Below are 14,406 nucleotides of genomic sequence, written 5' to 3'. Positions count from 1 at the left end.
TGGATTTGACAATGTCAGTGGTCCCTCACAAGATAATAAAGATTGTCTTCTTTCTCCAGGTGTATTTCCAAACTTGTAAGAGTTAACTGTTGTTGCATCTTCTCCATTACCTGTCTGAGTAGGAAGAGAAACAGGAGAATTCTTTGAAGATGGGTATTCTCATATGTTCTTCAGAAAGAACAGCCGGCAGTCATTGAAGTGACGTGAAGTTCCTTCCTCTTTTTTGTCTTCAGAACAGGAAATAAAGGTAAGGCAATAGTACATTTTTTCACTAGATTTCCTAACCAGAAAATGTAAGCTGCGAAAAGAGCTTAAATAAGTTTCAAAATGAATTGCTAACACATAAAATGTTTAGCAATTCCTTCTCATAAAACGTTTTGTAATAATATGTGTGCTAGCTAACTGGCAAAATTTATATCTCTACATGTCTGGAGTCTTCAGTTTATAAAAACTGGTGATTCTAACTAACATAAATCTATTCATAGGGCTTTGAGCATTTTGTGGATAAAGACTCAAGATGTTTGTCCAATTTGACACCTGACATCTCCAGCATTTTCTTCTCTTTTGTTTTTTCCCACCCAAAGCTCTGGTCAGTGAAATTCTTAATTCATTATCAACCAAATATCATTGAAGTTGTAGCCTTGACCCACTGAGGGAAGTGATCCTCAACCTTTGACAGAAGACATGCAGCTCATATAGAACCAGGACAATGCTTTGAGGAAGAGACTCTGCGGACATGTGAGTCACCCTGACGGGCTCTCATCTCTTTCTGTGAGGCCACAGCATATGGTAACGGGACAGTGTCTCTGAGACTCTACATTTGTACGTAAATTCCCCTTATTATACCCATTAATAGTGGGGACCACTATTTCATGGTAAATTTTGTCTGTCACTAAAACAGAAGGACAGTAGCTCTCGCCCAAAGAGTACACGAGAAAGCCTGGGTCACTGAGACAAAGGAATGTCACCTGAGTAACAGGAGCTTGACTGGCAGGCAGGCGCAGTGGGGGTGGGGGGGATGTCATCATGCAGGTGGCCAGGGAGGGTCTCTCTGAGGAAGTCCAGGTCAGATATGAGAGCCAAATGAGGTCATGCAGGGCTTCACAGGGGTGCTGGGACTGGATTCTTCACCTCACAGGCAGAGGGCCGGTGAAGTCAGCATGGAAGTGACACCCTCACGCTTGCTTTTAGAAAAATGCCGCCAGAGGCTGGGGATGGGTAGACTATTTGTTCAGGGCTTTGTGGGCACAATAAAGGAAGATGAGGGGGCAGGCCATGTCTTGAAAGGCAGCTGCTTTAGCCTGCCTTCCTTGACCACAGTCCTTATGAGAAAGAGCAGCCCACGGGGACAGAGAGCACAGTGACTCCAGCCCTGCCCAGCCCTCTCCTGCCCTCCACCCTCAGGAAGCTCCTGGGAGCTGAGCGCTCCCCTCTTTCAGCATCTCACAGCAGGGCTCTGGGCTGGATAGACCTGCCCGCCTCCTGTCCCAGCCCACGTCTCTGTGATTTCCAGGCTGTCTCACTTCCTGCCCCCTCAGAAATCGGTCCATGAATCTCACTCTCACTGCTGTTTCACTGGCTATCTGCCTGCTCCTCCCCACACAGGAGACTCCTGTCACAACTCTCCTTTCACCAGCAGAGAGCAGACCCGCCCTCTCCCCCCACCCCCCCCCCACAGTGTGGCCTGTGGGAGGCGTGGTGCGTCCCCACTCCCCACATTGTCCCCTGCTCCCTCCTCACAGCACAGCTCTCATCACCTCCCCTCCCTGTGCACTCATCGGACCCGATGGTGGCCAAACATAGTGGACACTTGCAGTCTTTTTGTGTCTGATTCCTCTATAGCTGCTGCCATTGGCATCTAGTCTTCCCTTCAAGTTCTCCCTGCGCTCAGTGTCAGGGTGGTCCCTGTGCTCTGTTCTTTATTTTCTTCCTTTTGGGGTATATTCTGTTTAACTTTTCTTGGCCCTGACCCACCCTGCTGGGCGGGCCAGTGCTCCTCGGGGAAGCCCATCTCTTCTCCCTGGCAGCTTCCAGACTTCTCTGGCTTGAGCCCCTTTCCCCCGTGCTGCTGCCGCAGACTCCTCTGCTCTGACCGGATCCCCAAAGACACCTCAAGCTCATTGTAACATTTTATTGATAACTAATTTATAAATATTAAAGTTATCCCTCCTCCTGCATCTCAAGATGTTGGAGACATGGTGTGTGTGTGTGTGTGTGTGTGTGTGTGTGTGTGTGTTGAAAACTGGTTGAAAAGGAAGAATTTTATAAGATGAGGAAAGGCAAGTGTTTCTTTATGAAAAAGGTGGAGACTCCTGGAAAGAAAGCTCCTGGGAAAGTCGTGGGTGGAGGGAGTGGTTGCAGGAAGGACCAGTGAGTGCAGGGAAGCGTGAGCAGAAGACCTGCATGGCTGGTTAGATGTGGATACAGAGAGAGACTGATGCTGCGAGCTTCCTAAAAATCAAAGATGCTCGGGGAGATTTTTTAAGGGAACTTTCAGTGTGGCCATACGGTATTTAGTATAGCTTATCCCCCACTTCCTTCCTTTACTTCCCCCTTTATTTTTCCTTTCCTGTCATCACTTTGATATCCCCACCCTGTTTCTAAGTCCTTAACCTGTCTTCAGAAAGAATCCTGTTAGGGCAGTTTAATCAGAATCCCCAGCCTTTCATCTCTCCTCTTGGTAAGTTTCTATTCCCTGATGGCCTTGCCCTGCTCCTGGGCTGGAAACCCTCACCTGTCCTTGTTGTGCTCTGAGTTGAGTTAATCTCTCCCCAGGCCCTCATCCACTGCACTAGCCTTGGCCGCTATCTCCACTGCACTAGCCTTGGCCGCTCTCTCCACTGCACTAGCCTTGGCCGCTCTCTCCACTGCACTAGCCTTGGCCGCTCTCTCCACTGCACTAGCCTTGGCCGCTCTCTCCACTGCACTAGTCTTGGCCGCTCTCTCCACTGCACTAGTCTTGGCCACTCTCTCCACTGCACTAGTCTTGGCCACTCTTTCCACTGCACTAGCCTTGGCCGCTCTCTCCATTGCACTAGTCTTGGCCACTCTCTCCACTGCACTAGTCTTGGCCACTCTTTCCACTGCACTAGCCTTGGCCGCTCTCTCCACTGCACTAGCCTTGGCCGCTCTCTCCATTGCACTAGTCTTGGCCACTCTCTCCACTGCACTAGTCTTGGCCACTCTCTCCACTGCACTAGCCTTGGCCGCTCTCTCCATTGCACTAGTATTGAACAGTCTTCCTTGCTGTTCTAATCAGTGTCGAATCATTTTTTCTTTAATATTGTTCTCCCGCTGCCAGGCCCTTGAGGACAGGGCTGTACATTGTCATTCGTCCCCTCCCGGATTTCCTGAAACAGGTGGACGTGTTCTCAGAGAAAGGATAGCTGAGTCCGGGGTTACAGTGCCTTATGTCTGTAACCCCAAGAATAATGCACAGCTTATTTCTATGTTCATGACAACAGTCAGAACTCTCAGAGGCACAGGAAACTGTTCTATAGGAAAATTACTTTTATTTTCCCACTCATAAAATTAAATAATAATCAAATATTGCCCACTGCTATGACCTGAATGTCTGTGTTCCCCCCAACCTCCTAATTTATATGTCGAAATCCTAACCCTCAAAGATAATGCCCTAGTGATGGTACTAGAGGTGGGGCCTTAGGGGGTGTTTAGATAATAAGGATAGAGCCTTCGTGAATGGTATCTGCTTTCTTGTAATAGAGACCCCAGAGAGATCTCCGGAGCCTTCCGCCAAGCGCGGTAACGGCAAGAAGGCCAGGCGGAGAGGCCTTCACCAGAGCCAGGCACGCTGGCGCCGAGATGCGGGCCCCAGGCTCCAGGACTGCGAGGAGGGCGTTCCTGCTTCACAACCATCCTGTGGCGGCCTGGATGGATAGGGCCCTCCCAGTGCCCTGACCTCTCATCTCTTGTAGGTGATTTGAAAATTCCAATGACCACGCTACCAGCACGGGGACAAGCGGCTGGGAGCACAGCCCCGGCTCCTGCACTCTCTGCGGTGACCCGCCCTCGTTTTCTGTTCAGAGGGTTGGTAGCAATGCCGTCCAGCAGCAGCGTTTTCCTCTTACTTGCGACACAGAAAGCCCAGCATCCTGCATGCGCTACAGTTCCCACACACTAGCAATGTGCACACAGCGCGGACTTCACACTCCACCAGCTCCCCTCAGTGTGGGGAGTCTAACATTTTCACTCAACGTGTCATTTTCTTTTCAGGAAAATTTTCATTTAATTCTTTCCAAATTACTCATGGAAATGGGCGCACTAGCTGAGAACGGGGGGAGAGAACCCTGTGAGGAAATGGGGTCAGAAGAGCGCACTGCCTGTGCCAGGCCCGGGTGCTGTGAGCTCGCCATGCGCTCCCCGCCTCAGGCGTGAGTGGCACGCAGCCGGCACACCCCACCGAATGCCATGCACACGCGGACATGTGACCGCTTGCTAGGAAGGACCTGCCCTTTCGAAGCTTCCTGTGTGACTTGCATTTTGATGACAGTTTCAATTTCTTATCTCCCACTTATGTCAGCGATGAAGAGGCTTTGCGGGGTGGACTCTGAGTCCCAGCGCAGCCCCGCGCCACGGAGTGCTTCCTGAGGGACCGGCCCCTGGGCGGACGATGCTCTGTTTGGGGTGGATCTTCCTTTGGTTTGTCACAGGAGAGAGGATCAAAGGGTTTAACATCTCAGGTAGGGTTCACTTTTCAAGTCAACACTGAATCTTATGGTCAAAGCTTAAAGTGACAGATAATTTGATATATCAGTAGCATGACACACTATCACAGAACACATTCTTCCTACTAGTAAGAGGTTGTAGAAGGAGAAATTATTGGGGTGAACAGCTTTCAGCTGATGCCAAGCATTGATGGGGGACCCAGTTACTCAGGTGGGTGTTGGGTGGGAGCAGGAATACACTGGCTTGGCTGTCTAACTGCTCAAAATACAATTACATAATAATCAAATATTACCCACTGCTAAGCTGAAGTGGCTGGGGTGCCCTGGGCGGGGGGGGGGGGGGGCGCGTTAGCATGTAAACTTCCTTTTCCCACAAAACAGGGACAGTGAAGTGGAAAATAACAACTATTCTTTGTAAATGTAAGTCAGTTTCATCCTTGAATGCGTTTCTGTGTTGCTTGTCTATTGTGGTTTCTAGGTTGCTCCATCAAAAACTTCCTTTGGATGTACTCTGCGGAGAGTGCCGAGGAGTTTGTCTTATTTTGTGACTTAGCAGAGCCACAGAAACCCCGTTCCTACCACAGACACCCGCTCTCACCCGCCCAGGGCCCTGCGCGCCGGCCCTGCCGTGGCCGTGAGGGCCTGTCTGATGCCCAGTGGTACCTTCAGCCTCGGGAAGGAGGCGCCTTAAAGGAAATTACCAGCAACCAGTCCCACCTGCTCCTGGACAAGACGGCCCTGCGCTTTCTGACCGCGGAGAGGAGCCATGCTGGCTCCTATATCTGTAGGCCCCGGATGAGGTGTGTCCCACACGCATTCTTATCTGAAATATCCCCAAGCCCGCTAGTACTGGGTCAAACCTGTGTTCACGGGGCCGCGCTGACTCTCCTGACTCTCCCAGGAGCCGCAGGGACGAGGCGTGCTGTGTGAAGATGGTCCTGGAAGTGCAGCCCCAGGCCGACCTCTCCTGTGCGCACCCCGTGCCGCGGACGCGCTACCTCCGTCTGGGCAGCACCGACTCCATTCACTGCCCCAGCCTTGGCTGCCAGGGTGGCGCCCGGAGTCCAGAGATGACCTGGTACCAGGTAAGAGTGACTTTTCCAAAACTCATGCAAGATGTGGTTTCTAATGGCAGCAACTCTGTCAGTCTGTAGAATCGTGGGTTTGAGGATCTCAGGTCCAGAGCTTCCCAAAGGCTGGCCTTGTGCCCACAGAAAAGACCAACTTTCTAACATGGTCTTGGCCGGGAGCCACAGGATGGCCGCTCCAGCCATTCCAGCCACCCTTTCGATTGCGCCAGGAAATTGTCTCAAAGTCAGGTACAGTGGGGCCTTGACTTATGAGTGTCCCGACTAACGAGTTTTTCGAGATACGAGCCGTCTCTCGGCCGATTTTTTGCTTTGAGTTGCGAGCTAAAATTCGGGTTACGAGTCAGCTTCAGATACCCCACCGCTAGTTGGTGCAGCGAACGTCACAGTGAACGCCACATCAGCCCAGCATCACGTGTCTCACTCGTTCACTTTTTTATTTGACATACGAGTAATTTGAGTTACGAGCTCCATCACGGAACGAATTAAACTCGTAAGTCAAGGCCCCACTGTATATCCATGTGAAGTAAGACATGGTTACAGCATCGGCCAAGGCAGCCGCCAGAGCGGTCGGCGGGACGCCTTCAGAAAGCAGTGAGAACTGCTCAGGGAGGGAGCACCCAGCAAGTGAGAAGGGCTCTGGGCGAATCGGAGCATAGAACACTTTCCTGAGTGGGCACTTCTGCGTGGCCCTGAGTGACAGGTGAGACCGGGCGACGGGAGTGCAGTGCTAAGAGGAGAAGAAAACGGCCAGGAAAGGTAAGTTCTGTAATGGTTTTGAGTTACAAACCACATAGCAAAACACCTGGCATTTTCCTTGTGCTCATGGGTTACCGAGTGCCACAATCTATGCCAATGCTCTGAGCATCACCTCCAAAGCCCTCTGCCAGTTGGCCCCTGGACGGCAGAATCAGGGAATAGAATTTAAATGCCACTACACTGATGATAATTGTTTAAAGTCCAGTACTTTGTCTGAAAAATCGTGTAAAACTTTAAATTTGACTTCAAAATATGTTCGTTTGTTAATATAAAACATCATTTTAACTTGCCACTGATTGATGCCCAGCAGGCAGCCTGCTTGCTGGGTGGTCCCGTGCACTTCCAGACCCCACAGCAGAGGCGTGGGGGGTGCTGCTGGGGGGAGAGCGCTTTCCACTCGCTTCTCCTGAGCCTTGGGGACAGCAGGTGGCCAGGTGCTTTATGTCCTTTGTAGAAATAACTACTCGGGGATGATGAGTGATGTGTCTAAAGTTTCACATTTGTATTTTAAAGTGACACTGAAAGCGTGCTGGCTTCAAAAATGCCCAGTTTTGGGCACATTCATTTCACAGCCTCTAAGATGAGGTTAGTAAGGAGTCCATGGTTCTGTTCATCCTCTTCAGCTCTCTTAAGAACGACACTCCCCTGGCTGATGAGTGTGGTAATCGGATGGCGGAGGTCTTGCTCTGCCCAGGGGGCTGCTCCCAGCCCCGTGGAGAGGCTTGCCCGGCCTTTCAGGTGGAAGAGCACACCCGGAAATGAAAGGCCGTTTTCACTTGTAGGTAAGCACGAGCCAGAGCGGCAGCCGACTTTCCGCACACATCGCTCTCTCAGCGAAACCCCAGGGCCGCCTGGCATTTGCTAAGGAAGCTCATTCCCTTCTCCGGGCTCTGGCTGCCTGTGTCAGAGGTGTCAGTGGAAGAAGCATCTGTTCTAAACGCAGTTAAATGATGCTGCTCTAGTCATAGCTTCTGATGCGGCTTTGGAGAGGCATGGTTTAGGCGATGTTTATGCATTACGTGTGTGTGTGTGTAGGTGTGTGCATGTGCGTGTGCAGTGCATACACACACATGCACACAGACACATGCACACCTGGAGACTCACAGACCTCATGGACGCAGTGTGTTACTAAAAGTGATGATATTAGGCAGGAAATAGTACCCAGTGCTCCTTTCTCTCATACAAACCTCAGGTCCTCAGGTGGTGGGGGGCCCACACCTGACATCGCAGAGCAGATGGCACTAATGCAGGTGCCCTGAGTCCAGGTGGAATTGCTCCCCATAACATACCTTTATTACCATTAAAAGATAAATATTAGAGCAAAATGTGTGTATAAATGGAATGTTGTCAGTTGATTGCAACAAGGGACGGCGCCGCGGCCCTCGGCAGGGAGTGGGGGAAGGACGCTGGGAACAGGAGCCGCAGGCACGCTGCGTGCTGGGGAGCGCTCGGCTCAGCGGGCAGAGGTTGTGCCTGGTGGAGTCAGGGTGGACTGTGCGCCCAGGCGGCAGGCTGGGTATGTGGTAGGTTGTTAGGTCCCTGTTGGTGTGTTTGAACTTTACAAGTATAAGTCCTGACCCGGGACCCTGTGGGAATAGAAAGAAGATGGTAGACCCTACAGATATTTTCAAGAAATAAAATAAAATGATTTAACTGGAGGATGTGAAAGTGGTGACTATCACATTTGGGGACTGTATGGCTCAAAGTAAACTCACAGCATTTACCAAACTGGAGAAAGTAGCCACTAATGCAATTAGGGGTGAGAGGAGGTGAGCTGGACACTAAGAGTCATTAAACAGATGTGAAAACACCAGGCCCCCCCGGAGACAGGGCTTGAGATGTAGTCCCAGACGAGCATCAAGAGCCCAGGCAGGAATGCTGTGTCGCCAGTTCCAGGGCGCACCCTCCACACAGACAGCGCACGGTGTGTGGTGCTCGCTGGAGTGGCAGCACTGCCCGCAGCACAGCAGGCTGGTGACATCAGAGCAGAACAGTGAACGCTCCGAGGCTGCGCACTCTCTTTGCTTTGTTCGTCTCCTTGCGTCACACATTCCTTTAAAAGTCCTTTACCCTGGCAGGTCGCACAGTTGGCTGGTGTGTCATCCCATACACCAAAAGGTTCTGGTTCGATCCCTGGTCAGGGCAAATACCGGAGGCAGCCAATCAATGCTTCTCTTTCACATCGATGGCTCTCTCCCTCTCTTCCTCTCTTTCTAAAACCAATTTAAAAACATTCCCAGATGAGGATTAAAAATAAGTAAATAAAATAAAGGGGCTTTTTGTGCCCTCAGCTTTTTCTTCATGCCTCAGCTCTCTCCAGGACTCCCGGCACTATCCGCACAGGTTCTCATTGGGATGCTGCTCCTTCTTATCTGTTTATTTCTTTTACCTCTGAACAAAACAAAGCATTCCCTGTACAGCCCCACTAGCCCCTGTTTCCCACCTATATCAGTTGTGATAGTTTTATTAGAACGGGTTTCCATCGTTCTTAGCACAAATTGCTTATCTCTTGTCTTTGATGTTCCTTTTATTTCCACCTCATAAAATCTTAATGGTACATACTGAGCCATTCTTACATTTCTATGGGAAAAACTAGAGGTCTGGTGCATGAAATTCGTGCATGGGTATGGTCCCTAGGCTTGGACTGCAATCAGGGCCATCTTCCCCAGCTGCTGGCAGCCAGCCCAGCCCCCCCCCCCACCACCCACCCCTAGTTTCCTGTTCACCATTGGGCAATAGGAACCTACTGGCCAGGGGGGAGGGGGGAGGAGGGGAAGTGGGAGGTACCAAGAGGTTGGCCATTCCCACCCACTTGCCAGCTCTGTCTCCCAATGCTGGTCACCCTCTGTGTGGAGCGATCAGCAGGGTGGGGGCCTTGGCCTGGCACCACTGGCATCTGCAGCCACCCAGCCCCAGTTCCCCATTCCCCATCAGGCAATCAGAGCTTGCCCGCTGGGAGAGGGACTGAGAGGTTGGCCAGCAGGCCCTGATTGGGCGATCAGGGCCTCCAGGTTGGGGGAAGCTCCTGCGTTGAGCATTTGCCCCCTGGTGGTCAGTGCATATCATAGCGACCGGTCATTCTGCCGTTCGGTTGATTTGCATATTACCCTTTTATTATATAGGATTAGGTCCACTTTTGTTATCACTCATCTTCCCTGTTGCTCAGCCAACGTCTTAGTTCTAACTCTGCCTTCCTGTGTGATTTATTGCCTGTCTTCTCATGTGATTCACGACCTCCACTCTAATTTCTGTTCTTTTATGTGTCCCTGTGCAGAATTCTGTCTCTGACTTTTATCCCATGCTCTGAACCTTCCTTTTAAAGGGTTCTTGATCCTTGAGATCAGCCGATGGGTTGTTTAACCTTGTCTATCCCACTACTTGGCCTTGGTTCCCTTCACACGGCAGCTGCCCCTCCAACCAGTTCTGCCCCCCAACCCTCAGCTGCTTGTCAACCTCCTGGAAATTCCTCTTGAGCCACAGGAACCACACTAGAGATGTGGAGTGGGGAATCCCTGACTCTACAAGTCAGCAGGGAGCATGGAAGGGGAATTCCTCCATCAGAACTGGAAACTCAAAGTCAGAATAATTTAGAGAAATTTCCAGTGCTCTCACTGACTAGCTCTGTGTCACAGAGCAAAAGACAGAGCCCAGGAGCTCAGGCTGCTCATCTGTAAAATGGAAAACAGAATCTATGCAAACCCAGCCAGAGAGGCCTTTGAGCAGTCAGATGAGCTGAGACCTGAGAAAGCACTTGGGAAGCCGCCGGATAAGAGGCTCTTCCTATTGTTCTTTGCTGTTGCTCTCTTTTCCTCGGCTGCAGTGGTGAGAGGGCTGCTCCTGGAACTCTTGGCTGGAACTTGGAGGCCCGGGCCACGTGGAGGCAGGAGCCCCTCGTCCTTGCACAGTGATAACCATCTAACAGGCTCACACTCCTGCCGCGCCCCAGTCCCTCATGGTGCAGAAGTGATTATGATAGTCTTTGCTTAAATTGGTAAGCGCTCTCACACTGAGTTGCCACTAAAAAAAGTCTAATAATATGACTCTTATGCTTCACAACCTTCTGTTCAGTTGTGCCCGCACTCACTCACTCTCCCTCTGCAGAGGGCAGCCCTGCCTGCTGGGGGCCGGAGCCCAGAGATCAAACACAGCCAGGCGCATGGCCCCTTCAGCTGGGCCTTGCTTCCTGCATGGATGCTTTGCTTCAAGCTTCTTAAATGACACTTCCCTTCCCTGCCTGATTCCTGCACCTTCTTCAGAGCACTGCTTGCACTGGAGGGCACGCCTGCCTCCTATCAGCGGAGTCACGGCCTGGGGCAGTGTCTACCGCTGTCGGAGACGCGCCTGCGTCCTTAGTCCTTACACTGCGCGCCCATGAGAGAGGCTGGGCTAATTCCCGGCGTGTCCAGGACCTGGCCTATGTCTTGGCACAAAGGCTGCTCTGGACAACCCCGGAGGAGTGACCTACACACCGAACACCGCACTATGCCCAGGGGCGCACGGAGGCAATGACGGAGATCTGAGCTCGCAGCGGGTGGGGGGGCGGGGGGCCGCTAGTGGTGCCGACTTGTCCCCCAGGAGGGCGCCCTCGCCCTGGGAGTGGAAGCTGAGCAGCGCCCACCCTGGCAAAGGCAGTGCAGTGTGTGCACTCTGGGCTGAGAAGGGGCGCGGCACTGAGGGGAGGGCGGAGGCCGGGGCACCGGCAGGAAAAGGGTCTGGGAAGGACAGGCAGGTCGCCCTGCAGCGCCAGAGGCCTCGCCAGCAGACCCCAAAGCGAGTGGAAGGCTCCTGGCTGTTCCAGTCCCCAGGCAGCTCAGGCACCGAGGGAAACCACCGTGTTCCAGTCCTCAGCCACTCTGTCATATTGATGGACTTAATGTTTTACATTTAAATTTTATCATTTTATTAAAGTTAAATTTATTTAAAGAGGAAGCTTTATATTAGCCCCATATACAGAAAATCTGCATCAATTTTGAGACATAATAAACACATAGGTTTTTTAAAAAAATTATTTAGTATTAGCTACTTAGAATATGATGCGTTTTCTAGAATACTCTCAGGGGCCTGAGTCATGCTTTGGAAAATAATAAATGAAATACTTCTTAGTGGGCTGACGAGATTGGGCACCTGATCTCCACGCACAACGTGATGGTATTTAAAACGCCTCTTATCTTAAGAAAGAACTTTGCAAAGACAACTTTTGAGCAGAACCTCTTCCTCACTCGGGGGATGACTGTCGTGTCCTCATCTCAGGCTGGCTGTCCCCTTCCGGGTTCACACTTGTGAAGGTCTCTGAAAGGTGCAATTAGTACAAGACAGTCCCTGGAGAAAGAGCTTCACTTGCCTTTCTGTCTCTCGGACTAGAATGGAAGACTGCTCTCTGCGCAGAGGAGCAACCCGCTGCAGTTGGACGTGATCTATGACTACCACCAGGGCACATACGCCTGCGACTACACTCAGGCCGACGGCGCAGGATCCCGGACAGTCAGAGCAGTTGTTCAAGTGAAAACCATTGGTAAGTGACATCTTGGTTTCAAGATTTCATGTTTGAATCCCAACTACCCAGTCATTTTCCTGAGGTTTCGTGATGTTTTCCTTTTTGGAAAACAAAAAAAGATAGACATATAGTGTCGTTGGGAAAGCCTTGAATATCAGCAAACATCAGTTTTCCCATTAACCTAGAGTCATTCTGCAGGGAAGGCGCATATCCAAGTTGTCCCAAGTTGGGTTTTCTATGCATTTATCCCTGGTTTGTTTCTATAATAAATTTTAAAATGATATCAATAATTCACACACAGAAATAGCTGGCACCCACATACCTATTACCAGCTTTAATACTGTGAATATTTTTCCACAGGCTTAAAATCTTGCTTTTTATTTAAAGAAACAAAGCATTACAGATACAGCCTGAGGCCCATGCCATCATCTCTTCCCTTTCTCCTGCCTTCCCAGATGTAGTTTAGTATTATAGTTTACTAGAGGCCTAGTGCACAAAATTTGTGCACTTGTGGGGGAGGGGCCCTCAGCTCAGCCTGCACCCTCTCGCAGTCCAGAAACCCTCGGGGGATGTCCAACTGACAGCTTAGGGAGTGGGCCTGAGCAGTCAGTCGGACAACCTTAGTGTTGCCGCGGATGCGGGAGAGGCTCCTGCCACGGCCACTATGCTCGCCAGCCAAGAGCCCAGCTTCTGGCTGAGTGGCGCTCCCCCTGTGGGAGCGCACTGACCACCAGGGGGCATCTTCTGCATTGAGCACTGCCCCCTAGTGGTAAGTGCATGTCATAGCAATTGGTTGTTCCACCGTTCTGTTGATTTGCATATTAGCCTTTGATTATATAGGATATCCTTTCTATTTATGCCTTTTTTACATATGTATGTGTCCATTAATAAATAGAATAATGTTATATGTTATAGAATGTGATTTGTGTTATTAAGCACATGATATTACTCTAAGGTATTGCTTTGCCAGTTCTTACACCTTCATCATCAGTGAATAGATTCTTATTATTCCTACATTATTCTTGGTGTCTTCAGACTTTATTTTTATTGGTGCCAAGTGGGGTCTCTTTCATTTATATCAATTTACATTTCCCTGAGTCCTAGTGACGTTGAGCATCTGGTTGTGTTTATGGCCCATTGGGCTTATTCTTCTGACAGTTCTCTATGTGTTGGCCCAGTCTTTCCCCTGGATCAGCCCACTGGATTTACAGGTGTCGGCACGAATAAACTAATCATTAATGTAAGCATGGCGATGTCAAAGCATTACCAAGGCAGTCATCCATGTCTTGTATTGAACAGCTACCGGGTAGCTGATTTATCTCTTGGAAACATATTCCTCAGTTTTGCCTCCTCTCCTGTAACTGTGAGCCACAAACCGCACAGGCAGCCTGGCCCTGCACCTGCTGCCTCAGGCCTGAGCAGTTCCACACCGAGAGACTGTTCCTTGCAGAAGGAGACAGAAGCAAATGCCCCGCTGGCACCACTTGCCCCTCCAGGTGGCCCGAGGCTGTCATTCCCACAGGCCTGGCCCCCAGGGGCAGACCGGCTTTCTCTGCCCCAAGGACTCCTTGGATCACCTGTGGCATCTCGTTCATTCAAGCCCAGTCTGTCGTTACTCATGTCTTCCTCGTTTACTCATTCGTTTATTTGTTCATTCTCACACAAATATCTGCTGAAAATCTAGTATGTGTCAGGCACTGGGCTTGGTGCTGTGGATGTGAAAACAGTACCTGCACATTTCCTCCGGCTTCCCAGCACTTAGCATTCTGTGGGGCAGGAGGGAAGGAACAGGCTATGACAATACAATGTGAGGAGTGGGGAAAAGTGGGCACACAGCCTAGACCTGGGTATCCCGAGCCCAAAGCAAGAACTGGGATGGGAACCAATTAGCCAATGGAGGCGGGAAAGATGCCGTTCTGGCAGAGGGAGTGCGCAGGCAGTGTGGGGAGACCGTGCGGCCCAGGAAGAGCCAGGAGCAGTACAGGGCGAGTGCGTGCAAACAAGACTGTCCCAGTGAGCACGGACTTCATCTGAGGAACAGTAGGGAACCATGGAGGGTTCTGGGCATAAGAGGGTCGGGAACAGATTTGTATTGGACATAGGTTACTGTGCACTGTGTAGAAAATGGGCTTGTGGGCAGGAGAATGGAGACGGGAGAAGAATTAGGAGGCTGCCACAGTCAAGCAGGCATGGCTGATGGAGGGGGAACTAGGACGGCTGTAAGGATGGGGAGAAGCAAATGGACTCAATATTTAAGGAGTATATCTGAGAGGAATTAGAAATGGTGAGTGAAGGAGAGAGGAAAGGATGAGAGCTAGGTTCCAAGTTGGACAACTGGGTGAGCTTTGGTAAGGTACTGAGGAGAGCACAGCCTGTAGGG

At 50.8% G+C, this 14,406-nt stretch overlaps 1 protein-coding gene across 3 annotated transcripts in view; it reads left to right on the top strand.

Annotated features, from left to right (window-relative positions):
- Positions 1 to 4,543: 4,543 nt before the first annotated feature.
- IL18RAP (interleukin 18 receptor accessory protein) overlaps positions 4,544 to 14,406 on the top strand; it is a 27,893-nt gene continuing 18,030 nt past the window's right edge. For all 3 annotated transcript variants that reach the window (XM_023743992.1, XM_023743993.1, XM_023743991.1), the window contains exons 1-4: positions 4,544 to 4,700; positions 5,164 to 5,485; positions 5,587 to 5,770; positions 11,894 to 12,044. In XM_023743992.1, the coding sequence (XP_023599760.1) occupies positions 4,631 to 4,700; positions 5,164 to 5,485; positions 5,587 to 5,770; positions 11,894 to 12,044 (727 nt within the window). In that variant the 5' untranslated portion in view covers positions 4,544 to 4,630. The remainder of the gene's footprint in view (positions 4,701 to 5,163; positions 5,486 to 5,586; positions 5,771 to 11,893; positions 12,045 to 14,406) is intronic.

Source organism: Myotis lucifugus, unplaced genomic scaffold (assembly GCF_000147115.1).
Source record: "Myotis lucifugus unplaced genomic scaffold, Myoluc2.0 scaffold_422, whole genome shotgun sequence".
NCBI lineage: Eukaryota > Metazoa > Chordata > Mammalia > Chiroptera > Vespertilionidae > Myotis > Myotis lucifugus.
This window is presented reverse-complemented; position numbering and strand designations above follow the sequence as displayed.